Genomic DNA, 26,052 nt, shown 5'->3' on the forward strand with positions numbered 1-26,052 from the left:
TGCCCCGGTTAAACCTCAGTGGTAGGTCGAATGACCCCTTGATGAATCCCGTGATGGCTAGTCAGGACTAGCTAAGGTGGGTAATGGCTTTGTTGGGATCTGCACCGGCACTAAGGTGTTCGTGCTGTGGTACCCCACCTGTGGGTAAAGTTGCACACCTCTGCAGAGTTAAAATCTATTCGAATAGCCGTGCCCACGGTATTGGGCAGGTTACGGTGTGGTCACATAACTAGAGTTTATCTCTGGGAATGGATGGGCTGGTGTGAGTTGTTTGGAAATTGTCCGGCGGTTGTGCCGTGTGCTACGGCGGACGGGGAGTCCGGTAGCAGTTTAAAACTGGGATCCTGTGTGGATCAACACTGTGTGCTCCTTGATACAAGAATAACCGTTTTAAAAATACGTTTAAAACAAACCCCTGAATACAACAGAGTTTTCCGCAAATAAACCAAAACCTTATCCTTGGATTATCCTGTGCATTAAATTCTGTTATGCCCCCCTCCGTGGGTGTGATTGGACTTGCTGAGTACGTTTGTACTCACCCCATTCTTACTTTTACAGTGGAAGACCCAGACTACGTCCCCGAAGATAACGAGTAGGGTTTCGTCCTGCACCCAGTCTTGCCTGTGGTTGAGGCCACCGTTGGATTCCGCATGGCGCAAGACTCTGATGATCCTTTGTTCGTAGCTAGTGTAGTTGTGTGGGTTTTGGTTGTAATCCTCGCGATAGTGGCGCTTCACTGCCCATTACCGCGTAGAGTTGTACGGTGATGTACCATCTGATGTAATAAAAGTGTTATCAGCCTCCTGGGACTGATAAATCAGCACTTTTAAGTCTTCCCTGATGGGGGGACGCTTCACCCGCCCGCCGCCGCCCCGCGCCTCCCCCGCCCGGCGCGCGAGCCTCCCCTGCCCGCCGCCGCGCGCCTCCCCCGCCCGCCGCCGCGCGCCTCCCCCGCCCGCCGCCGCGCGCCTCCCCCGCTCGCCGCCGCCCCGCGCCTCCCCCGCCCGCCGCCGCCGCGCGCCTCCCCCGCCCGCCGCCGCCCCGCGCCTCCCCCGCCCGCCGCCGCGCGCCTCCCCCCCCCCCCCCCCGCCGCCGCCCCGCGCCTCCCCCGCCCGCCGCCGCCCCGCGCCTCCCCCGCCCGCCGCCGCGCGCCTCCCCCGCCCGCCGCCGCCCCGTGCCTCCTCCTCCACCGTCCGCCCTCCGCGCCCCGCCCCTGCCCGCCGCCCTCCGCGCCCTTCCCGCGCCGCCCTCCGCCGCCCTCCGCGCCCTCCGCCGCCCGCCGCCGCCCTCCGCGCCCTGCCCCTGCCCGCCGCCCTCCGCGCCCTTCCCGCGCCGCCCCTGCCCCGCCGCCCTCTGCCGCCCTCCGCCGCCCTCCGCCGCCCGCCGCCGCCCTCTGCCCCTCTGCCGCCCTCCGCGCCCTCCGCCGCCGGCCGCCGCCCTCTGCCCCTCCGCCCGCGCCCCTCCGCCCGCGCCCGCCGCCCTCCGCTGGACCGCGACCGGGATGGAGGACGCGCTCGTGGCCTCCTTCTGTGCGGGACGGAGACCTCATGCCCCATTTTACCAGACGCGATGGAGGATACCGCTGGAGTGGTACAGGCGGCACAGTATCCTCTATGTTAGAGAACAGGATGGTTTACAGGAGGCCGGTGGAGACAGCCTAAGCCTACCCAACGACGGAGACACCAGTTTAGGCTATCTTCAGGTGTATTCTCCAAATATCATCCCCTTCCTTTTTCCTCCCTATAAACTTCATTCTCTATACCAAACTTAACTCCAACAACATTCTCTATTTCCATCTTCTATACCCCACAATTTTAATTTTCTATCCTTTCTTCCAACTTCCCTTTCCCCTGCCGCAACGCCGAACGGCGCCGTCGCCGCCTCCCGCTCCTCGGCGTGCCGCCCGCGTGAGCCGGCGCCCGCCTCCCGCGCCCCGCAGCGCCGCCCGCGCGCCCCACCTCCCGCGGCCCGCCGCCCCTCCCGCGCCCCGCCGCCGGCGCGCCCCACCTCCCGCGGCCCGCCGCCCCTCCCGCGCCCCGCCGCCCGCGCGCCCCACCTCCCGCGGCCAGCCGTCCCGCCCGCGCGAGCCGCCTGCCGCGCCCCGCAGCGCCGCCCGGCAGTTTCCTGGTGGAGATGCGCTGGAGGGCGACCGGGATGGAGGACGCCGGTTGTGCCTTCCTCTGTGCGGGACGCAGAGCTCGTCCTCCATTTTACCGCACGTGATAGAGGGTAGCGCTGGAGGAGCAACAGTATCCTCCATAATAGAGAACAGAACCTTTTACAGCACATCGCTGGAGATAGCCTTATAAATCGAACCGTCGCGCCCAACTCTGCCTCTTCGGAGACATCCTATAAAATTGGAGCGATACATAGAAAATTAGCATCGCTCCTGCAAGGTGGTCCGAATTTTTTTGAGATTTTGCGCGCCAGTTTCTGACTCCTTACAGATATACCCCTAGGCGCTTGTTTTCCGCCCCCTGCAGTCTTCCGCGTAGTTACTACGAGATCCTTGCTGTTTTCCCGTTAGGTCCGTCCCAACATTTCTCTTGCAGGTGTGCCGTGTGCGCTTGACATCTCCAATGCATTATTGTAGTATTTGGCGTGCATACGTTTTTATCTAGTTTTGTATTCCCTGTGTATTTCAGCTCCTGGGCTCCCACAGTAACAGATGTGGACCTCCATCCTACATACTACGAGTCTTCCAATTTTGATTTCTTCTTTGCCTTCGAGAGACTATCCCTGTACAGGACAAGTGGCATTTTTAGCATTTATTGAACAGGCCAAAACACTGGAATAATATGCACCATAGGAATAGAATATGCATGGGTATATAAATATAATCCAAAATTCTCTGAGGAAACCGGTTGAACCAATCACAATTATTCTATACTAGGTCTATACCCGTGCGTTGCTACGGGTAACAAAAGAATTCAATAAAATATAGGAAGTATGGAAAAATATAGTGTTGATCTTAGCAACAAAATATTTTGAACTACATTGAGTTTCGCAATTAAGGTAGTAGGGTATGCTGCATACCAATCACAATTATTCTATACTTCTTTCCCTCATGCTGCACTCGAGAAAGATGACGAATTTTTGTGATGTGATACGTTTAAAAGATAAAAAAAATGGACAGGGAAAATATACACCATGCATGCAGTCACACGAGCCATCGAGGAGAAACCATTCACATGGGCCGATGGGCGGAAGCCGGATTCTGCATTTCCATTCTCATCATCGTTCTGGGACACAATAAACATCGGAAGAATATCGTCAGCAGAATTCTCGGTACACCCATCCCGATTTTCTCTGGCACCGTCGATCGGAGGAAACCCCCGCAACCCCAAGTGGGTCCGGCCAGGCCGCCGGAGCCACGTCGTACGTCCAATGATGGGCCCGAGTCCCCCGTTTCGCTACTGCGACACAAACCACTCGCTTTTTTAGCGTCGGTGTCATGCACACTGTCGCTGGCTGACAGCTAGCACATACACACGGGATGATACCATACACGGGATCAGAGTTGACCAGAGCGATCTGGGCCCTCCGATTCATTAGGGGCGTGTTGTTTGAGTGTTTGGTCTTCAGCTGGCTGTGGACGGAGGCGTTTGAGCTACCCGACGCCACAGTGCCACAAACTAATAGAGGCATCTGGCATCTGCGATCCAACTTTTCGGTGGAGCGTGCAATCATCAATAGCTAGCTGCAAGCTGGTGCCACGCCGTCAGAGGAAGGGTATTTGGTGTGCCGTGTGCGTGCATGGATCCTTCCTTCTCAATTTTCCGTGGCGCCTGACGCCTGGCCATGCATGCCTTGCCTTTCGGGTTTGCAGGCTGAGTTCCTGTGGTGCAGATGTACCTTGCGTTGGAGCACAGAACAAAGATCATGATATTCTAGTGGTACGATCTATCCTCTTTTTTATATACATGTATATTCTAAAAAGAATCCCCTTTTCCCTGCTTTCCCGTTGCCAGAGGAGTTCTCTTTTTTTTTCTCGAGTAGAAGCAACTGCTACTTCAATATTGCAACTAACGTCCTGTTTGGATCCAAATGCTAATAAGGTGAAAATGCTAAACTTCAGCAGTAGGGTATCCAAATAGGAGTGCTAATGAAATGGGCTAAACTTTAGACAAGACTAAAACCTTTAGCATATGTATAAGTACTAATATATGCTAAACTAAAATTTAGAACTCAACTTTACCTCCTGCAAACATATCTCGAATCTTAAGGCTGCCAAGCACAAGATCGATCGGGGTATCCTAATGTCGGCCAAATTCGCCGACATTGTAGCACAAATTAAACCTCGTCAGTTTGGGCGCGTGGCAGCACCCCTTTAAACCACACCAACGAATATTCCCAATGATTATACAATTAATATTCTAGATCAAAAGCCTTTTTATTTGGCTCTAACAGGGACGGCAAGCATCTGTAAGGCCTTAACTTGCATCATGCACGCCCACGGCCACAGTTCTATACTTCTATGTCTTGGCTTGTCGAATAGCCACTATTAGAAAATACGCTATCGGTCCACTCCAAAAATATCGGTACGAAAAAAATTCGGTACTAATTCTAGCATTACTATGGGGTAGTTGTTGCAAAAATCGGATAGTGAATCTTGCGGAGCACGACACGCTAAGATTTGGGAGCTCTGCTTATCTCCAGTGCAGGTCCTGCAAATCAGGTTCGAGGCGTGCCAGTCAATCTGACACGCAATTAACAAGGAAAAAAATTAATCAATAAAATAATAAGGAATGTATTAGCTGGGATTCTGAATAGTTCCAAAAGATGCATCAGCCAGAATATCGAAAGCACAAAACCGAGCATCAACTATAAAGCTGATTCCACTACGAGGTAGGATCAAGAATAAAAATCTCATCACTAAATACAAGCATTTAATTAAGCTAAATTTATTATCACCATTAGTCGGATCGGATCTAACCGAGACAGTGCTAACAACAGGTTAACAAATTGAGCATAATTAACCGATATATCTAGTTATATCAGAATTTATGCTTATCGTTGAATACAGAATCGGCTAAGAGAGCTGACTGATACTAACGAACCATCACCATCATACCATCATTGTCCAGTAGATAAATCTAGCCGATAAGACCTGACCCAGCATCATTACTCAAGGATTGGACTCAACCGAGACAGCCTGAGATAATAACGATGAGGCAAACGAATCGACCGATCGGACCACATACAATGAAGTTCAAGACTGTAAATAGCTTGGCAGTAGAAGCGATAGTCAAAGAGTGAATCGGCTATGAAATTACTGCATGAAATGATTAAATAAAGCCGACAACATAGTGACTACCACTTAATAAATTGTGAAATCTATTAAGAACTCGCAAGAGATCGAATGATGCAGTTTTACAAGAACCTGATAAAAATTGATAACTTATAGATTAAAATAGACGAAACTACAGCGATGAGCCGGTACCTAAAGCCTAGAGAATCTGATAAGAATGAACTTACCAACAAGCTGGAGATCGAGTCGATGCAGCCCTCCTTGCTAAAGAAGTCGCCGAGATCTACTCCTACTCCTACTCCTACGATTTTGGCGAAGTGCTGTGAAAAGTTATATTGATTGATGATTATCCCTTTACAAAATCCTCAGTTCTACTATTTATAGCCTGATAATAAACCTCCTATTTATAGCCTGATAATAAAACTCCTAACTTAACACGGCTCCAACAAACTTGAGCGAAAAGAAAACAGCTAAATTTACTATATTTACAAATATTTACAAGGTCTTCCAAAAGCATCGGACTCTTGCCAAGATCTTCTCCTAATGTCATCTTGTAGTCCGATTTGAACTCCCTCTGACCGCTCTTTGACCAGGTCCACGTCATCTTTGACTGGCGTCAAGCCTGACAGCCTCGACTCAGATGACTCCTCCTAGACCTCATCGGCTTCTTCTCTTTCCAAAAATATCTCTGCAAAATTTTGACGTCAATAGGTATCTTCTTCGTACCGGTATTTTTAGGTGGACGGAAAGATCTTAGGACCTTTAGTACCGGACGGTAACACCACCTGTTACCACCCGGTACTAATGGCATGGCTCCACTCACATTTGTTACCTCGCAGTACTAATCTCTAGCCTTTAGTATCCGGTGGTATTACCACCTGGTACTAAGGGGTCCTTTACGGGTTATTTTAAAAGAAAAGCATCTCTTCTCTCATCATAAGTGTTGTGTAGGTCAGGTGGTAAGGAGGTACCACACGAGGCAAGAGGTCCCAAGTTCAAATCCTCGCATTACACGCACGTGACTTGTGTGGCTTGTATATTTTTTTTGATGTAAAACACTTTTGGTACCGGATGAAAACATTATCCCGTACTAAAGTGAGGTTTTGGTACCGGATGTTTTACCCGGTGACGAAGATTGAGATTGTAGTCTCAGCTTCGTAGTACCGGTTGGAGAATCAATACTGGTGGTCTTATCTACTGGTGCCGATGACTTTTTTTTACTAGTGAGCCAAAACTTTTATTTATAGATTGCTTGCAAGATATGGTCACATAATCAATTACACTAGTTTAGGAAGAGGAACACGCATTTCATTCTGCTCAACAAAAATCTTGAATAGTACGACAGGTTGAAAATAAATGGTGTCCCTACTACCAGAGCCCGTAAGCTCCACTGCCATCAAAACTCTAGCTGCCACTCAAATCAATCGATTTGTTCTGTTTATGATGGAGTTCCAACTTGCCTACGGGGTGAATAGGCTAATCTGAAACTTAAAATATTTTAAACATTGTCAGTAATATAGATGTCCAGATATTCCGAATAAATATCCGAATACTCTGGGCTTTATGTTTGGAGTGTCCGGAGATATTATCCGGAGAGTCCAGGTATGAAATAATGTACATAAAAATAAATAAAGATACTGATGCTGATGCTGTAATTTAGATCGAGTAAATTTAGAAGACCTAGTGATACCTTTGAAGTATTTCTTATCGGTTGTCCTGCTCTAGAGACTTGTATAATAGTAGATCGATCTCAAACCTTAGAAAGTTAGTTTCACAAGCAAATAACCAATAAAACAAGTAAGGAGCACAAGAGATAGACAGAATTTATTTCTCGAAGTTCACTCCCAAAAGAGTTACGTCTCAGTTGAGAAAGGATCCAAGAGACGGCGTTCAAGAACCGCTATACTCCTCTCCCAAAGGTGAGACCAACGCTCAAACCCAAGGTCACTTACTATGTGTTCTTCTGAGAGGAATGACGATTACAAACTTCCCGTGATGCTCACAACTTGCTTGAGCACTCACGAGAGACGCCTAGCCATCTAGGAACTTGAAGCTCCAATAGTAACAAACTTGAATCCACCGGCTAGATAAGTATGGTGTGCTCAAGAGATGAAATGGAGGCTCACTAGTACAAATCTTTGCTTTTGCAACAATCTCACTTGAATCCCCAAAGAAAATCACTTAAAAATGAAGAAAGGGGGAGTGAGAGAGCTGTTCTTTTGCTTGTGCGCGTTTCTGATCGAAATGAGCAAGAGAGAGGTCTGAGTGAGGGGCTATACGGGTATTTATACTCTCTCTCACAGATAACTAGCCGTTGGTGAAAGGGTACCTGGATACTCTGGGTATATGTCCAGATACTTCAGATACGGGGTCCGAAGACTTCGGACTTAGAGCAATTTACGGACGGGGAACAATTACCCAGAGATTCCGGGTATATGTCCGGATACTCCGGACATTCTTATCCGGACATTCCGGACCAGGACCCGGACACTCCGGGTTTAACAGGAAATTTCACAAGATGGCTATTTATAATGGTAGATTTGATTCTCATAATTTTTTTAGGTTCTCTTGAGCACAACTACCATGTCAACACCTATAGATCAAAGTTTTTCTTGATAGTATGGCGTTCCTATACTCAATTTTAAAATAAAATATACTCTTCAAGTAAATTTGAAACACCACTTTTCATTTCCTTTTTGAGAGGTCGTGCTTCGTAATGCGCTTTGCTTATTTACTCTTAGCACCTGCACACATACTTAATAACACAATTGAATATACATATATTTTATCATCTAATACCAAAACCCATTAAGAGGCCTAGATATCTTTCACAACTAATTCCAGAGCTATACAGGAAGAGTAAATTAGTTCCTTGGCCTAAAAAAGTTGAACTTAGTTTCTTGGCCTTTTTCAATTGAACTTGGTTATCTGGTCTCAAAATGAATTTCGTTTTGGTTCTTGACCCTTCCGTCAATTCCGTCCAGGGCCACCGTAAGCCAGCACATCACGCTCATAAAAAGACCAGAGTTTGTTGCTACTAACACCGTTAGCTTGTCAAACTAACAAAAGGGCCAAGAACTAAAACGAAATTTATTTTGAGGCTAGATAAGCAAGTTCAAATGAAAAGAGGCCAAGAAACTAAGCTTAACTTTTTTTTAAGACTAAAGAACTAATTTACTCATAAAGGAACTCGATTTTTAGTAAATTATCTAAACTTGCCCTTATACTTTCAGGTTAAACTAGGTAAATCATAAAAGCGAAATGGTCTAATTCTGATTTTAGTAGCAGAACACCTTATACCATTCACATAAGTGTCAACTCTCCTATCTAAGGCCTTTTGAGCATAACTCCTTGAATGATTTTATGAATGATTTTACAGAGAGCGAAGCTGTACCAACTGGATATTTTGGACTGGTTTCAGGCGTGAAAACAATATTTTGGACTGGTTTCAAGCGTGAAACCATCCATTGAAGCTCATTTCAGCTTCCACTAGTGGGTTAGAGCTATAAAATATGGCTTTGACCGGGTTCCACAGGAAGAAAATGTTTCGTCAAACGTTTTCCGAAATGATTTTAGCTTATCAGAGAAGCTGCTTCAAGTGGTGTTTTTAGGAGAAATAGAAGATATGCCAAGCGGAGCCTAACCAGGCTGCCTGTCTAACGTGGCCGTTCTTCAGAGGTGAGATAACAGATAAGCCATCGGAGCAAGAAAGCAATGGCTAAGGCGATAAAACCATCCTACCCTGAGCAGACGTGTCCACCACAGCCCCGGTCCAGAGGAAGAGAAGACAAAGGGATCCGACGTGTCAGGGAACTGGTGGCTGAGCACCGACCGCAGAGGCCCCGGCGCACCTCCGCCGCAGGATCCAGGCCGACCGCCCCCCACAGCCGTCCGTCCCCACAGCGCGCGCACGCGACGCTGACTCACCCTTGTGCTGTGCGCAGCAGCAGGCCCGGTCTGGGAGCCCCACACGTGCACACGCGGCGGCGTAGCGGCCAGGCAGCGCCAGTGTGCGTCCCGGTCCCACCCGTCAGCCTCCGAGCCGCACGTGCCCTCGGGGCCGCTGCTGACTCACCGCGCCCGGCGCGTCGCCCGCTCCGAGACGCCATCTCCGCCCCGCGTCCGGACCCAAACGGCACCGGCTCTGTTCGTACCCAGCCAGCCGTGCGTGGGCCCAGACTTTCCGCGTCCCCACATGTCATCGGCAATTACTACCCCGCCCACGCTTTCGCCGTGGGTGCGGTGCGGCAGAAACCACACGTCGCCGGGCTGCAGAGCCGTTCCGTCCCACCCGCGGCTGCCGCGACTTTTCTCCTCTCCCGCCCGGTCTCCGCCCCACGCCTCGACCTACTGACACCCTGGCCCCACCGCGGGCAGAACGGGTATTTTGAAACGCCCCGCTTGGCCCGTGTGGGTGGCTTTAAAGCGACGCCGCCGTCGCCTCCGCTGGCTTCCTTCCCCATTTTCTCGCATCGGCATCCTCTTGCTAGCTTCACACGCGCAACGCCAGATTTTTGTTTTTTCTTTACTTTTGGGGTGGTCTTTCTGTCTTGTCGGCGGCGGCGGCGGCGCGATGGAGGCGGCGGCGGCGGCGATGCTTGAGGCCGGGGTGGGGCGGTTCTCGCGGGCTCCGGCGCTGGCCGCGGCGCTGCTGGCCGAGATGTGGGCGCCGCTGGCCGTCGCGCTGGCGGCGCTGGCAACGCTGCCCAGCCTGCTGCGCCGGCTGCAGGTCATCGTGCTGCGCCTGCGGTCGCGCGGGAAGGAGGTCATCCAGTCGCACATCGGGACCTACTACTCGTCCTGCGACGAGGATGACGACGAGGAGGAGGAAGAGGAGGAGAGCTCCGACGAGGCGGACACCACCAGCTCCTCGGGCGAGGAGGAGCAGGACTTGAAGCGGATCGGGTTCTACGAGGGCGCGGCGGTCGACAGCGGGTTCCCCTGGGGCGGCGCCGTGGTCCGGACCTGGCAGGGCCTGCCGCGCGCCTTCTCCTGCGCCGGCGGAGGGAGCGCGAGGCCGGGCCCCTTGGGCGGCGTCCCCGCGGTGAGGCTGTGGGGAGCCATGACGGCCAGCGGCGGCGAGCCGTGGTGGGCCTGCGCCGATGAAGGCGGCTGCCGCGACGGCGCGGCCGCGGAGGCGTCCTCAGCTTCGTCAGACCAGGTGGTGGTCGGGTGGCGGCGCGAGCACGCGGCGTCCCGGCGCCGGCGGCGCGCCCCTCTTCCCCACGTCCGCACCAACTGAGACGGGACGAGGTCACGGGGAGGAGGCGGGGTGGCAGGGTGTGAATATGCCACAGCGCGAGCAGCTGGAGATGCCGATTCCCCCCGGCGTGGCCCACCTGCCAGCAATAAGGGTGATTGGTATTGTGGGGGGGGCAGTGGTTAGGCGCCGCGCCGGATTGGTTGGTGAGATGATTTAATAATCTTAAAGAATTGCTTGTCGATTGGGGAGGGTAGGAAAGAAAATGGAAAAAAAAGGGACATTGGGAGTACGCAGTTGGTGCGGGGCGCCATGCGTGCTGATGTTGTTGTACTGGGGACGGTAGATTAGGAAAAAAAAATTGCATTGCATGCTGCAGCTGCTCGTCTTCTGCTGCAGCTTGCCGTTGCGTGCGTGTAACCTTCCGTACCACCGCCATTCTTTGATTCATGTGGTGCTGTGATAAATAAGAAAAAGAAAAAGAAAATGGTGAAAATGGGCACCGGTGCACCGCCCTCCCGTTTGCAGCAGCTGGCAGGTACCCAAGGGCGCGTGGAAAAGGTGTGTAAGCCGCTGATGGGCATAAATAAAGGCTACTGCTTAGACTCGGATGGCGATTTCTACTTCCAAGCGTGCACGTAAACATAGACATGCCGATCGGCGACCGGCCAGCAGTAACGGCGACGTGCCGCGTCGCGATTCGCGGTCTTTCGTGCGACGGAATTTCCGCGCACGCACGCGGGTTTTACCAAGATGGCTGCTTTCTTCCGAGATACAGCAGGCCCATGGTCTTCTCGTCTCGTCATCAGCAATAGCTGGCACCCCCACCCCCCAAAACGAACGAGAGACTGCCTCATGTACAGGATTATGTACGATGATCCTGGCATCGTACATAATCCTGACGGCATCCCCGGCCTCTCCACGTCCACGGAAGGAAGATGCCTAGACTACTCCTACGTTGCAATCATGTACAGTACGCAGCGAGTGTTACGCAACTCTGCGATGCCTAGCATGGCACTGATACGCGCAGGGGACGGAACAGGCGGCGTCGTGGCGATAGCAAGCACAGAGTGCATCACACCTAGGGCATCAAGTACTGTGCAAAATTTTTTTTTCATGAAAGCTACTCCTAGTGCGCGTTTAGTTAAAAGGCAGCAACTTTCAGTTGTGACAGGTTTCCATATGGACCAGGAAAGAAAACGGAGCATGTAGGGAAACAAAAGTGCGGGGTGGGGCCCGGTCCGCGTCAGCGACTGGTTGCCTAGCACGTCACCCAGGCACAATAGCCTTGATGGCTACATCTCCACGGACGGAAGATGCTTAAACTAAATGGGCAGCATCAACTATGCGATCAATCATGTTACTCTCAACTTGCTCTTATACATGCATATGCTGGTGTGTAGAGAAAGGAACAGCACAAGGTACTTTGCCTCCAAGAGAAAATTTGCCAGCAACGACTATTTGTGACCAGAAAGAAAAACTGTGCCTCCCAGCGATGATGCTGACCTTTATGCAGGAGCAACGGGAAACTGATGGTACGTGTGTGAGGCGCAGCAAATCGATCAGCGTGCAAGGCAAACATTGCGCAGCTTCGGACCTGGCTGCTTAGGCTTTTCGAGGAATGTTGAGGCGATTAAAGCGTGGACAGAACAGAGGCTATCCCACCGGCCAAACGAGTTCTGTTTCTGAACAGAGGAGGCTTCACTTGTCTGTTAAGCTTTGCCAACAGATTAAAACCTTGTGCAATTATTAGTATATTATTAGTTGGCTCCCTCGCTCTCTGTACGATTGGTAACTCCGTCCCTGGCGGTTAACACGGAGTAGATACTCCTATGGTTTATTACTGTTAGGGCTGGGTTATCTAAGCCGATCTGGATCTAAGACTTGTTTAACTACGCTTTGCACTTTGCAGAGAGGGGGCAGTAGTAAATGTTCAGATCTATAGGCACAAGTGTCACTTGTGACGCTAATTCTTTTCACAGTTCAGATCTGTGCAGCAGGTCCAGCAGAAGGATACAGCAACGTAGGGGAGATGCACTGGTGGTGGACCCCGTGCTATGTCAGCCGCTGGTCTAGTGCATCATCAGCTCTGGGGGCATCTTGATGCATGGTAAGAAAACAAGGTTCTGAATTGCAAGATCATATTCATATGTAGTGGCAGCCAGGTAATAGTATGATGAGACAGACCTGTACCTCTACTCCGATCCCCTCTGCAAATCTGTATGTTTTCCTCACTGCCTGTCCATTCGTATGGAGTTTCTCTTTTCTTTTCCTCTGCTGACCTTGAAATGTCCGGCCGGTCCTTAATTACAACTCATCCTATCTATCATCGTATCACTTTCTGACGCGGAACGCATTGTTAGACATATATTTAACCCAGAACGAGGGGAAACAAGCACAAATCCAGGGACTAAAAGTCGAATAGATCATGATCAAAGAAAAGAATAATCAGGAAATTATATAGCATGTCGGGGTCAAGGACAATGTCAGACTGCTTCCCTAATTCTCTTTTTTTTAAAAAAAAAACTGACTATACTCCTCCTGTGAAATCCACGACAATCTCATCTCCCTTCTTAACTTCTGCCAGCATAACAATGCTGATGGAGATAGTTACATTGCAATAATTCTAGGATGTACTTAGCTTTGGCCTTCATTTCCGAGTGCCGGTTGTCCAATTCGTATAGTGGTTTGGGGCGGCTAAGGAATTAGAGTACTTTAGGAAATGAGAGCCAACAACATGGCTGAGTTTTTCTAAACTTGTGATGCTCTTTTACAGTTTGGTAACCTAATAGTATTTCATAATGACACTGTTCTGCACACCAGCATCTCAAAACATAGAAATCATTTCCCTGGCACTCCTTTCATGAGAATGTATCTGCTACTGCGCTGCCATCAAATTTGAAGCAAAATCTTTGCATGCTCGGGAAACAAGAAGATCCTGGCGCACCAGCTTACGACCTTATCATCATTGAACCTGACTGTCACAGTCCATGTCGAATCATCGTACGGCCGGCGTTCTGATGCAAAATGCACTTTCCTTGTCAGGCATCCACCTGCGCAAACTTTTGTGTCATTGCGATCGCAACTGCAAAGGGACATGTCAGCGTCATGTTCAGAAGACGACGGTGCACCTCACAGTTTGCTTTTGGTAGCGTTTCCTGAATTTCCAAGCGTGCACCGCACATCTTCTGCGCACGGGCGTGCTGGTGTCACGTCTGATTGTGACAACGATTTCAGCGGAACTGCATGGTCATGCTGGACACTTAGCAGCAAGAATTAACTCCGATTGTCTGGATAATCACATATTGAAGAAACGCTTTGTTGAAAACTGAAAAGCATTTCTTTTTGAAAAGCCAGCTTGAAGAAATACTTTGCCACCAAGAGAAGATCATTGAAAGAACACATGTTGATGTTTCTGTTTTGCATGCCAAGGAAATTGCAGAATGAACGGCATCAGCATATGCTCTGTAAATTTAGCACCGAAATACCAAAAACTTTGGCACTTGGCACACCAGAAACTGTCATGTCCCTGATTGCCTCCATACATACACAAGCACTCCAATTGCGGACCGAACTGCACCAGCCAATCTTTCAGATATACTAGAAAACCTGGGGCGCGGCGTTGCCGCGCCAGCTGGCCTGGCCTTGTGGGGGACTTGTGATTAATTATTGGCAATGTGGATATATGTTCTTTGTATGATGGAAATGTTGGTTCTTCATCAAATTGAAGATACAGCTCTTTGAAGTACATAATCATAATTCAATGGTGTTTCCTCGATAAGTAATGTCTCGTAGAAATTTCCATAAGATTGTGGGTATGGCAACGTAAATTAAAAACATAGGATAATGGAAAAGAGGAGCAGTGTCATGACAAAGGATCAAGCTATTCGCACATATTGGGGGAATGGTCCAGCCCACACACATATTGGGGGAATGGTCCAGCCTATGTAGTAAATACGTCTCATGTAAGGGTCCGATGGTCTATTTATGAATATTGTACTCACCAGAGGGTTAGAGGCAAATTGCCACCTTCCTCTCCTTCTATATATAAATGACCCAAGAGGTCAAGAGGGAGGGACTGACTTATGCACTCCTCACTTGCCCACTTGTGTTGCACCTTCATCTTTCATATGTACCTTCGGAGTTCTCTTCCTCTCTCTCTCTACTGCTTGGCGGAGTTACATCCCCAGCAGTTTGGCGCGAAAAAAAATGAAGAGAGAAAAGAGAGGCCTTCATCGATTTTCCTTCCGTTTATAGGTTTTCACCCTTCGGTCTTAGTGGGATTTCTTGAGGCGCGTTGGTTTGACCCTTTGGCGATGATTCCGAATTGTTTTTACCCGGCGTCGTTGACTCGGGGTTGGTGTTGACCCCTTTGGAATCAATTTTCACCCTTCGTCAGTGACTCGGGGATGCTTTTTACCCCTTCAGACTCAATTTTTCATCCTTCGTCAATGGTTTAGTTGATTTTCACCATTCGTCGGTGATTCAGTTGATTTTCACCCTTCATCGGTGATTTAGTCGATTTTCGCCCTTCGTCGGTGATTCAGTCGATTTTCGCCCTTCGTCGGTGACGCTGTTGACTTTCACCCTTCGTCAGTAATTCAGTTGATTTTCACCCTTCGTCGGCGACGCAGTTGATTTTCACCCTTCCTCGGTGACGTAGTTGATTTTCACCCTTCGTCGGTGACGCGGTTGATTTTCACCCTTCATCGGTGAGTCACTAGATTTTCACCCTTCGGTAGTGACTTCAGTTGATTTTCACCCTTCGGCAGTGACTTCAGTTGATTTTTACCCGTCATTTTTCACCCTTCGGTGGTGACTTGGAGTTAGCTTTTACTTTTCGAAATCAATCTTCCACCTTTTTGGTGGTAGTACGGAGTTAATTCCTACCCTTCAGTGTCAATATTTTGTCCTTTGGTGGTGACTTTGATTTACCCTTCGAAATCAGTTTATGACCCTTCATCGATTACTCCGGACTGATTTTTACCCTTCCGAATTAATTTTTTGTCACCCTCCGTAGGTGATTCCCTTCGGAACGAGTTTTTTCAACCTTCGACGGTGACTCCCTTTGAAATCAATTTTTCACCCTTCATAGGTGACTTAGGGTTGTCTTTTATCCTTCGGAGTTAGTTTTTCACCTTTCGTTGGTGACTCCCTTTGATATCAATTTTTCAGCCTTCGTATGTGACTCGGGGTTGTTTTTTATCCTTAGTTTTTTTACCCTTCATCGGTGACTCGGGGTTGGTTTTTACCCTTCGGAATAGGTTTTTCATCCTTCTTCGTGAGTTAGGCCTTTGTCAGGCATTGGGCCTTCATCGGTCAGGCCTTTGTTAGGCATTAGCCTTCATCAGTCAGGCCTTCGTCAATCAGGCCTTCGTCAGGCATCAACCCTTCGTTAGGCAGGCTTCGTCACACATCAGGTCAGTTAGGCCTTCGTCAGGCATCAATCTTCGTCAGGCATCAACCTTTGTCAGACATCAAGCCTTCGTCAGTCTGGCCTTCGTCAGGCATCAGCCTTCGTCAGTCAGGTCTTCGTCAGGCATCAGGCCTTCGTCAGTCAGGCCTTCATCAGGCATCAGGCCTTTGTCAGTCAGAGCTTCGTCAGTTAGGCCTTCATCAGGCATCAAACCTTTGTTAGGCATCAGCCTTCATCAGTTAGGCCTTTGTCAGTCAGTGGCCTTCATCAGTCATTGACCTTTGTCAATCAGCGCCTTTATCAGTCATTCTCATAATGGAGCTTCGGTATTGTCACCATAACGGTCTTACAACTCCAATCTCTGAGAGGTTCAACCGGTCTTTAGCACCGAAGCAACCAACCCCTTCGGTTCAAAGGGGTGTTGTCATCGGTGGAAAGGGCTGAAATGCCCATGATAAGCGGGCACAGTCCATCCTTACTTTTACGACAATGACGTCCAGTGCCCTGCTTAATGTTTTACACTTTACCCTTCATTTTTACCCTCATTGCAATAGCATACATCCATTCATCCATTCATATCATACATGCAATCTTTGCATCACGTTGCATTGCATTGCACCGGAGTGTGGAGCTAAGAGTGCTCACGCCAAAGACGGAGCCCTCTCGAGCTAAAAGCCGAAGGCATCTGCAAAACAAAAGGCAAAACCCTCTCGAGCGAAATGCCGAAGGTTGTCATAGAGATAAAGCCAGAGCCCTCTCGAGCCAAGAGCTGACGGTATCCGCATATCCAAAAATGAAATCCCTTCGTCAAAAATTGACTTTGTCGATCATGGGCTTTCGTCAAAAATTGACTTCGTCGGTTATGGCCTCTTCGTTAGAATTGACTTCATCAGTCATGGGCTTTCGTCAAAAATTGATTTCGTCAATCATGGGATTTCATCAAAAATTGACTTCGTCGGTCATGGCCTTTTCATCAGAAATTGACTTGATCAGTCATGGGCTTTTGTCAAAAATTAACTTCATCTGTCATGGGCTTTTGTAAGAAATTGACTTCGTCGATCATGGGACTTTGTTAGAAATTGACTTCGTCAGTCGTGAGCTTTTGTCAGAAATTGACTTCGTCGATCTTGGGCCTTCGTTAGCCAGGGGCTTTCGTCACTCAGTAGCCTTTGTTAGTCATTGGCCTTCGTCAGTCAGGATCCTTGGTTTCTCATTGGCCTTCCTCAGTCAGCAATCAGGCATCCCGCCAACACGCTCAAAAGCTTCAAAAAGCTTTGCCCAATGAAGATCTGTCTACAATCAGGTGCATTTCATGCGACTTCTTCGGCCTTCGGCACGAGGCATCGACACCTACAACGGCATAGCCTTCACCAAGCTCTTCGGCATGATGGGCTTTGCCGACACCTATGGCGTCAACTACTACTTCGCCTACCCTATCAACCTTGACTTGAGGGGCTGGGGTCTAAGCTTCGGTAACTTGTAATTGCTATAAGCTATCGCTTTATTTAGCTGATAGGGCGGTGCGAAGGCCCGCTCTATTTCTATTTTGATTCCATAGGATTTTTGCAAGTCTTCCCCGACGCTCGTGACTCAAGGCCCGAGGGCATAGGGCTTGATGATATTGTTCAACTCGAGGGGCTCGCCGACGACTACTTCTCCCTCGACCTCATCGATGGTGTTCGACTCGAGAGGCTCGAAGACGACTACTTCGACATCACCTTCGTCGACATCAGCTGGTTCGACTGCGTGCAAAGCACCTTTGCTGCCTCCCCTGCGAACCCCGGACAAGAGGGGCTATGGCAAGGTTATGGTGGACTAGCACCTCATGGCAGACAAGTCTTGCCTGGTGCTTGCGAGCGGAGACCCAAAGGCGGTCTTGGCTTCGGCAGGACCAATGCAATGTCGTTTCAGCTTCCTTTACATTGACTACGTCGACTACACTACTTCCTCTAATTCGACTACGTCGGCGTAGCCGAAGAGGGATTTTCTACTTCGGCTACAATAAAAAGGAACCATCTGTTTCGACTACGGTGGCGCGGCAGGAGGTGACAACGAGGCTCAACCGGTTCCGAAGATGCGAGCGCTCAGGAACCTAGGCTCCGAAGCAGCTCCGAAGATGCGAGCGCTCGGGAACCAAGCTCCGAAGTGGCTCCGAAGATCCTATTGGACGAAGTCAAGTGACAAGTTTTCTGCCTTCATCATTGCCGAAGACCCATTTCATCATTAAGACCGAAGTCAATTACTACCTGGATTATTGTTGTCAGTTATGTGTAGACCCGCCAGATGTGCATGCTCTTTTCTCCATCTGTTTTGTCCCACTGAGTGTTCGGATGGAGTTTTTAGCGAGGCGTACGAGCAGGTGGTCGTGAGGGCATTTCCTCATGGCCGAGGTCACAGATAGGTCTGGGCCACTTCCAATATATTCAGCTATTGTGCTTTATTGTACCAGCCAAACCGAAATAGTTGAGGAGCTACTGTTGGGGAATGGTGAGCCCATGTAGTAAATGGACCTCATGTAAAGGTCCGATGGCCTATTTATAAATATTATACCCACTAGGGTCTGGGGGCAAATTGCCACCTCCCTCTCCTCCTATATATATAAATAACCCAAGGGGTCAAAAAGGAGGGATTGACTTATACACTCCTCACTTGCTGAGTTATGTTGCACCTTCATCTTTCATATGTATCTTCGGAGTTCTCTTCCCCTCTCTCGAGCTTGGCGCAGTCACATCCCCAATAACACATTTTGTGAAAAGCTCTGGAAGAAGTTGTTTAATCACCAGCCAATTCCATTCTCATACAACTTGTAATAATGCATCAAATGTACGAGCAGCAGCATGAAGCATGCCTTGCACGCAATTGAGATTATAGACCACCTAAAACTTTATACCATCTACAATTACGAATATTAGGAATTGCCAAATAAAATAAGGTTTTAAGATTTGATTTTGTGATAAAAACGCTTTCAACAAAATTGCCAATCAAGGAGCCAAGATGGCAAGAGCCCAATATTTTCTTGTGCAGCTAATTGTTGCCCTTGGGGTGCTGATCAAGCTTTGTAGTACTTGTTCACGGCCTTAGCATGTTGCCTGCCAGTTGCCAAGTAGCGACCATAGAGTAAGAGTATGGTGGGTTATAGCCTGAGTGCTTAGACATGATATACTATGGTGAAAACTTGGATGAAATAAATTATTTTATTTGACACATCTAACTATGTAGCAGAACTGGAAATTCTTCACTTGTTCATACATGGGACATTCGAAGGGAGATCATATTCTTTTATGTACCATGTAGATACTATGATTTTGGAAAGCATATAAGGATGTATGTATGATGTAGGAGCTGATAACACTTATATATCTTATAAACTATGGAAAATGCATCAACATGTGTATTTCCTTCAAATGGAGAAGTATAATTTCTTGGTTAACATTAATCTAAAGACTGCTCCAAGAAAACAAAGTCTAAGGATAAACAGGAAAAACATATGACATCATCGGAATCACATAACAGGCAGTTGCAACCTCTTGATCAGAAGTTGTAAATATTTGTACTTATTTGGCAAATTGTCCAATGGATTGCTACTTGCTAGGCAAATTGGATATTTGCAGCATAATTTGATTACCAACAACTATCAGTATCTGACATTAAGTTACATTACAAGCCTTATTGTAAACTTCTTTCATTATATTCCAGTGTGAATAAAGAATTTCTAGGATTCACCTTGGAAAGATTCAAGCAGCATCATATATACAATACCCTAGTGAACTTCTTGACATATAGCAGGCACCACCTCAAGCTGCCTCGCCGTGTACTGGCTCCATTAGCACCCCTGCCGATGCGCAGAGTAATAACACTATCAGAGCTGCAATAACCTGAACATGACCTTTGGCTTATGTTGGTAAACTACTAGTCCTTTGCGCGCGCCTCTGCGCACCCTTGGTTACTTTCATAAATTTGATTGAACAACATGATTATATAGGCATTGTGTATACACAGTGGGAAGATACATATATTAGGTTATTATGGTTTAGAGGGAGTAATATTTAAGTTACATTAACCTACTGCAGTTCAGGCCACATTAGCTAAGTACACGAATAGCTAGAGTTCGATAGCAACTTAAGTACATAGTAACTGCTTCCTTGGCTGCAGATCGGCAAGCGGCTGGCAATTGATTGGTGACCTGCAATATAAGAGATTAACGTAAGAAGGTTTTTTTTGGGTTTTGCGTAACTATATAGGAGAAGCCATTGTTATGGTCTGTAAACCTGTACCCTCCATTTGGGTTCACCAGTTTTTTGGTTCGCGATCAGAGTCTGCAATTAGGTGCAATTGAATATTTAGTAACTTATACATGTTTTTGACATATGGTCAATGGAATGTGAAGGTAATATTTCATGATTTTTTCATTACCAGGGTAATAGTAAGCGTCGTTTGGGTCATCGGAGTCGGAACTTTCACCTGAATACGAAGCGCCTCCGAAGCGAGGAACAACATTCAATCTTCTTTCATCTTCTAATTCAGCTTTTTTTTTGCCAATTGAAATAATTCAATATTTATTAGAGATATGTTTAATCATTGCAAACAAGAGTATCATCAGTAATAAAGATTTGGTTTGGATTTTTCTGTACCTTCAAATATTGCTCTGTTGCATTCCCTGATCATATCTGGGTCAATGTTTTCCGCGTGGTCTGCAAGGGAAAAAGGTATTAATATATATCGCACTTGTTTATTATGGTGTGTGTGTGTATATATATATATATACAGAGAGAGAGAGAGAGAGAGAGAGAGAGAGAGAGAGCGTTGTGATAACTAAAAGACCAAGCCTGTTGACTAAAAACATACCTTTAATCGAAGGGGGGCTGTCGTAATCTGGATGGATTTCCACATAGGAGGTCCTAACCAATCCGAAGGCAACCTCCTTGGTTTTGTGGACAGCTTCGTTTTTAGGGTTACAGGGAATGAGTATATGGTAGTTTCATATCCAGTGCGTCTTGGATATGAGAGCAGACCTGTTGATGGAATGGAATTGGTGTTCAAAGCAAATGCTTCGATGGTACAGATACCAGCTTTTTTGTCCATGACATAATTCTCGACATCACAATGAGGGTCAAGCAGTGCATTAAGGCTGCTTGCATGGAATGCGTGTGGAGGTATGCCATGGATTTCAATTGTTACTGGTACTGACCATCTCTCTGTGAAACTCCTGGCATCATCAGTCCAGGGTGCTAAAGTGAATGTGTGATTGTTATCGGTGAGGAGCTTATAGTTGAGGATAGTATCATGATCTTTTTTTGGTGCGAAATTGTATGACAAAGTCGGAAATAGGAAATTTCCTCTGGTTGGGTTGCTGCACTGTAAATGCGTGTGAACATTGCTTCAACATCTGCAGTTGTTGGTGCTGATAGAGTGGCGGTAATAGGCTTTGCTAATATGGCTAGCTGCAGTTTGTCTAAACTTGTCTCCATTTCCTCAGTAAGTTCTATGAGACCAAGAGCTATTTTGGAGGAAGAAGCCTATGGTGAAAAATCATCGTGAATTAGTAGGTGGGTAAAGAAAAAATTATTGTCCTATAAGAAGTGGTTAAAGGAACTATCAATGTTGCAATTACCATTCCAAGTAGATCTTCTAGGCGAGCTATTTGATTGGAAGCTGGTTAGGTTGCTATTTCCTGGAGGCAAATAAATAAAGCTAGTAGGTTAGCACGTAGTACGTAGTAACAAATATTTTTTTTTTCTTGCATTATTCTTTAGGACGGAACTGTTATTGCGATATTAAATAGCTGTTTCCAGTGGGAAAAGAATAAAAAACTGAGAAATAGCTAGGATTTGCAAGCACGATGGTAAGGAGCAGAGCTCTTTCCTTCCTCTCTTCCCCCTTCCCAATTAACAGGAAGCAGTAACGGCATACCCTTGGACATAAAGTTGATCCGTTTCATTAGATCAGAGGAAGGAAGAAAGAAGCAGAGTTCTTTTCTTCTTGCAAATCTAAAGAAAAGAGAAAGAGACGAAGAAATGAAAGGGAGGAGTAGCAGCTACACGGAGCATTGGAGATGATAGATGCAATATAAAGAAGGAAGAGAAGACCATCCTTACAGATCCACTGGTACGATAAACTGCGGTGAGCAGAGCGCAGGAGATCGAAGAAGAGCGACGGGAAACAACAGTTGGAGGGGATAAGGTTTATGTTTGTGTCACGGGTGAAGTAGACTGTGCTAGAAAGGAGGCGGCACGGAAGAGGCAGGCAGGAGCGAATTTTTTTTAAAAAAAGGTTAAAAAGAAATAAAAATTCGAAAAAGGGGTGCCGGTTTGGAAAATTTCGAAAAATGGGTACCTCCCGCCCAATGAAAGGGCAGGATGACGCATCCCGCCCATCCAACGGGCGGGGGGTCGGCGGGGGAGGAAAACCTCTTCGCAGGGGCCTCTTTGCGAAAAGTCAGGCAACATCCCGCCCTTCCAACGGGCGGGGGTCATCCGAGGGGCCTCCCGTCCGTTGGGAGGGTGGGACGTGGGCCTCCCGCCCGTTGGTTGGGCGGGACGTTCTGGCGAGGGGCATCCCGCCCCCCCCAACGGGCGGGACGTCCCTGCAGACAACCCGCCCATCCAACGGGCGGGATGTCCCCCCCACTATTTAAGCCCCCACCCACCCCCTAATTCTCATAAAATTCATCAAAAATCAGAAAAAAGAAAAGGAGGGGAGGAGAGGAGAGGAGAGGAAGCGGCGAAGCTCTGTCCACACGTCGGTTTGGAGGTATTATAATCGTATAATTATTAATTATTTTTATGAATATTTGTTAGGGTAGTTATACGTAGAATTCAGTATTTTCAATAGTTTTTAGAAATATTTGTTAGGATAGTTCTATTTTAAATAGTTTTGAGTATTTTAATAGTTGGTAGATATATTTCTTAGAGTAGTTATATTTTAAATAATTTTTATAATTGCAGTAGTTTTTAGATATATTTTTTAGGGTAGTTATATTTCGGATAGGTTTCGGTATTTTGAATAGCTTTTAGAAATATTTCTTAGGTTAGTTATATTTTGAATAGTTTTTATAATTGCAGTAGTTTTTAGATATATTTTTTAGGGTAGTTATATTTCGAATAGGTTTCAGTATTTTGAATAGCTTTTAGAAATATTTCTTAGTGTAGTTTTGTTATAAATAGTTTTTAGTATTTTAAATTGTTTTTAGATATATTTCTTAGGTAGTTATATTTTGAATAGTTTTTATAATTGTAGTAGTTTTTAGAAATATTTTTAGGGTAGTTATATTTCGAATAGGTTTCAGTATTTTGAATAGCTTTTAGAAATATTTGTTAGGTTAGTTCTATTACAAATAGTTTTTAGTATGTTCAATTGTTTGTAGCAATATGTCTTACGGTACTTATATTTTTCATGCAGATATGGCGCAGACACCAGAGCTCCTTGACGCGCACATCGACGAACGACACAGGTCGTACCTGGCAGCGGTGGAGGGGCAGGAGCTTCACGAGTTGCGCCCTCGTGTAGCAAAGGAGTTGTTGCACCTGGACGACCGCTGGCTTGACAGGTGATACTTTATATTTTTTTACGAAACTAATGTATAGCGTGTACGATAATTGTAACCACAATGCAAAATATACAGGTTACGTGAGGCTGGTTTGCTGCCACTCGCACGTATGCTTCAGGCCGGCGACGGCCAGGACGGTGGCGCCAAGAAGCGGATGCAGCTGGACCGCTCTCTACTTGCAGCGTTGGCGGACAGGTGGCGTCCGGAGACGCACACGTTCCACTTGCCGTGCGGGGAGATGGCCCCCACGTTGCAGGACATGTCGTACCTGCTCGGGCTTCCCATTGCGGGTGAAGCTGTTGGCCCGGTTGCCGTGCCACCTTTCTGGAGGGCGGAGCTGCAGGAGCGGTTTGCTGCAGCGAACCCGCCACTTGTTGTGAACGTACCTGATTTGCCCGGCCCCGCCAAGAGTTGGGTAATACAATTTAGGGTACGTCCAGTTATTTTTTATTTAATTTAATTGAATCATATGTGAGTACCTCTAAGTTTTGAACAAATATATTACAGGCTCAGGATCTGCACCCTCTGGCTGGGCAGTACAAGGTGTCACGATACCTGGGTGGAGCTGGAGATCGGCAGTGCTTGCTGCCACGTACCGAGGCCTTTGCCAGGCCTGTTTGAAGACGGAGAGACCGCCGTCATCACAGGCTGCCCACTTCTGCTGCAGCTATGGTCGTACGAGCGATTCGCCATAGCACGTCCCCTAATCAGCGAGGAGCCTTATCCACCCGAGATGTATGGGATGTGGGACGAGGATAGCCCCACGATGGGTTCGCTTTGGACCGATCGACGGGTAAGTTCTTTTAAGCTCTTGAATTTAGTGTTGTACGTTTCTGTATATGAGGAGTACCGATGCAGTTGTGTAATTTTTGCAGATGAGCTGGGCACATCGGCAGGTCCGAAAAGCATACCCTCAGTTCGTGTCCGAATTTGATCGGATGCGGCCACAGGATGTCATCTGGACACCGTACACCACTGCGGCTATCCAGACACGTGCGCCGCACGGGTTGTCTTCCCTCTGCACGCGTGACGAGGAGTACTGGCTGACAAAGGCGAACCTAGTGTTCGATATTCTCGTCGAGCCGTACTGCGTCGAGCGTGTGATGAGGCAGTTTGGGCGACGACAGCACTTTCCTCTCCTACCTCGAGCGTTCCAGGCCGTGCCGCGCAACGTACACGAGTAAGTTTCCGTAAGATTCAAGACAGCTTGACGCGAGCGTTACGTGCACTGACGTGTTGCGGCAGAGACGACGTGGGGACCTCCAGCTCATCTCATGCGTCCGCCCACGTGTACACAGCTGGCCCGTCGACCTCTGCAGCACCGCACGCAGCGTTCAGCGGTAGTGGCGCTAGTTCAAGCTGTAAGTCCTTCATAATTGCCATTTGGATCACTTTTGGTTTACACGACTAATTTCGTTTCTTTTTGTAGTCATGCATTCGACGGCAATGGGACCTCCTCCTGCAAGAATGGAGCCTCAGACGTTTGGCGCCTATGCTCCAGGAACGTCTCTCCCGTCAGGTTCGAGGCCAGCTGCACCGTACTCTCAGGGCTATGCTCAGCATGCATGGTCGACGGGAGCTCCTACATACGGTGGTCCACTCGGTGTGCCGGACTGGGACGACTGGGAGGGCGGCTCCGCCACTTGGTCCGAGCTGGTGGGCGGCAGCGCCGAGCCTGACATCATTGGTCCATCCCAGACGTATGACGCTCCAGCTGCACAGTCCCAGGATGACCCGTTCACGTCTGCACCTCCTCCGCCTCGTCCTCACCGTGCTCCAGATGCATTTACGTACTCGGAGGACCACATACGCCGACGGGCTAGGACTAGGGGGGGGGGGAGGACCAAGAGAGCGCGAGGTCCGGGACATGCGGGGTAGATACTATTGATTCGGTGGCCTTTTATATTTAAACTGTTTTTGTATGATACTATTTTCATTTTAATTGGTAGATCTATCGTACTATCGTAATATTTGAATTCTACGTTGCAAAACGTTATCGTTTAACCATCTTCATACGAGTTTTAGATAGAGCAATCTTCTTCGTAAAATTGAATTAAAATTTTATACGTATACAAAAGAGTACGGCGAATCAATATTGTATTTGAAAATAGTCTGGATTTCAAATAGATTGTAAATCATAAATTCCAACAGAAAATAACAAAAAAAATAACAAAAAAAATAGCTGTCAACATCCCGCCCACTGGCCGGACGGGATGCCTCCCGCCCTCTGGCCGGGCGGAATGCCGGCCTCAGGGACCTCTTCGCGAATAAGAAACTTTCTTATTCGCGAAGGGGCCCTCGAGAGGGGCCTGCAAAAACTTTTGGGACATCCCGCCCTCTGGTTGGGCGGGATGTCCCCGGCCCCACGCCTCCCGCCCTCTTAACGGGCGGGAGGCACCCATTTTTCAAATTTCTCCCAGCTGCCACCCCTTTTTCAAATTTTAATTTTTTTAAACCCTTTTTTTTAAAAAAACTCGGCAAGAGCACTTTAGTGGGCCAAGGTTTGATATGAGCCGCTATCTTTCATGAGCTAAGTTTTGATATGGGTCGTATATCTTTTTAGTGTGCGCAAACGTTATAATCTATTTTTGGTGTAAAATAGTAGAAGTGCATAGAATTGAAGAGTACTCTGGAAAGTT

General features: G+C 47.8%; 1 protein-coding gene, 1 long non-coding RNA gene and 1 other non-coding gene across 11 annotated transcripts; 2 read left to right on the forward strand and 1 right to left on the reverse strand.

Annotated features, from left to right (window-relative positions):
* Positions 1-2,332: 2,332 nt before the first annotated feature.
* On the forward strand, positions 2,333-2,433 carry LOC112883650. The gene has a single exon (XR_003226905.1). It is a non-coding gene; the product is annotated as a U6 spliceosomal RNA (small nuclear RNA).
* Positions 2,434-9,716: 7,283 nt separating this feature from the next.
* Positions 9,717-10,947, forward strand: LOC112883616. The gene has a single exon (XM_025948949.1). The coding sequence runs from the start codon at positions 9,825-9,827 to the stop codon at positions 10,491-10,493; it is 669 nt and encodes a 222-aa protein (XP_025804734.1). The 5' UTR covers positions 9,717-9,824; the 3' UTR covers positions 10,494-10,947.
* A 7,814-nt stretch (positions 10,948-18,761) lies between these two features.
* Positions 18,762-22,060, reverse strand: LOC112879414. Of its 9 annotated transcripts, none has more exons than XR_003226061.1 (8): positions 21,963-22,060; positions 21,778-21,854; positions 20,713-21,538; positions 20,499-20,558; positions 20,281-20,391; positions 20,136-20,183; positions 19,995-20,050; positions 19,534-19,699 (listed from the first exon to the last, which is right to left on the reverse strand). It is a non-coding gene; the product is annotated as an uncharacterized LOC112879414 (long non-coding RNA). The 9 variants fall into 9 exon arrangements; XR_003226063.1 differs by having other exon boundaries at positions 20,713-21,383; positions 21,479-21,538; positions 21,778-22,057; XR_003226057.1 differs by adding an exon at positions 18,762-18,956 and having other exon boundaries at positions 19,591-19,699; positions 20,713-22,057.
* Between the last annotated feature and the right edge of the window lie 3,992 nt (positions 22,061-26,052).

This window comes from Panicum hallii, chromosome 2 (genome assembly GCF_002211085.1).
Source record: "Panicum hallii strain FIL2 chromosome 2, PHallii_v3.1, whole genome shotgun sequence".
Lineage (NCBI taxonomy): Eukaryota > Viridiplantae > Streptophyta > Magnoliopsida > Poales > Poaceae > Panicum > Panicum hallii.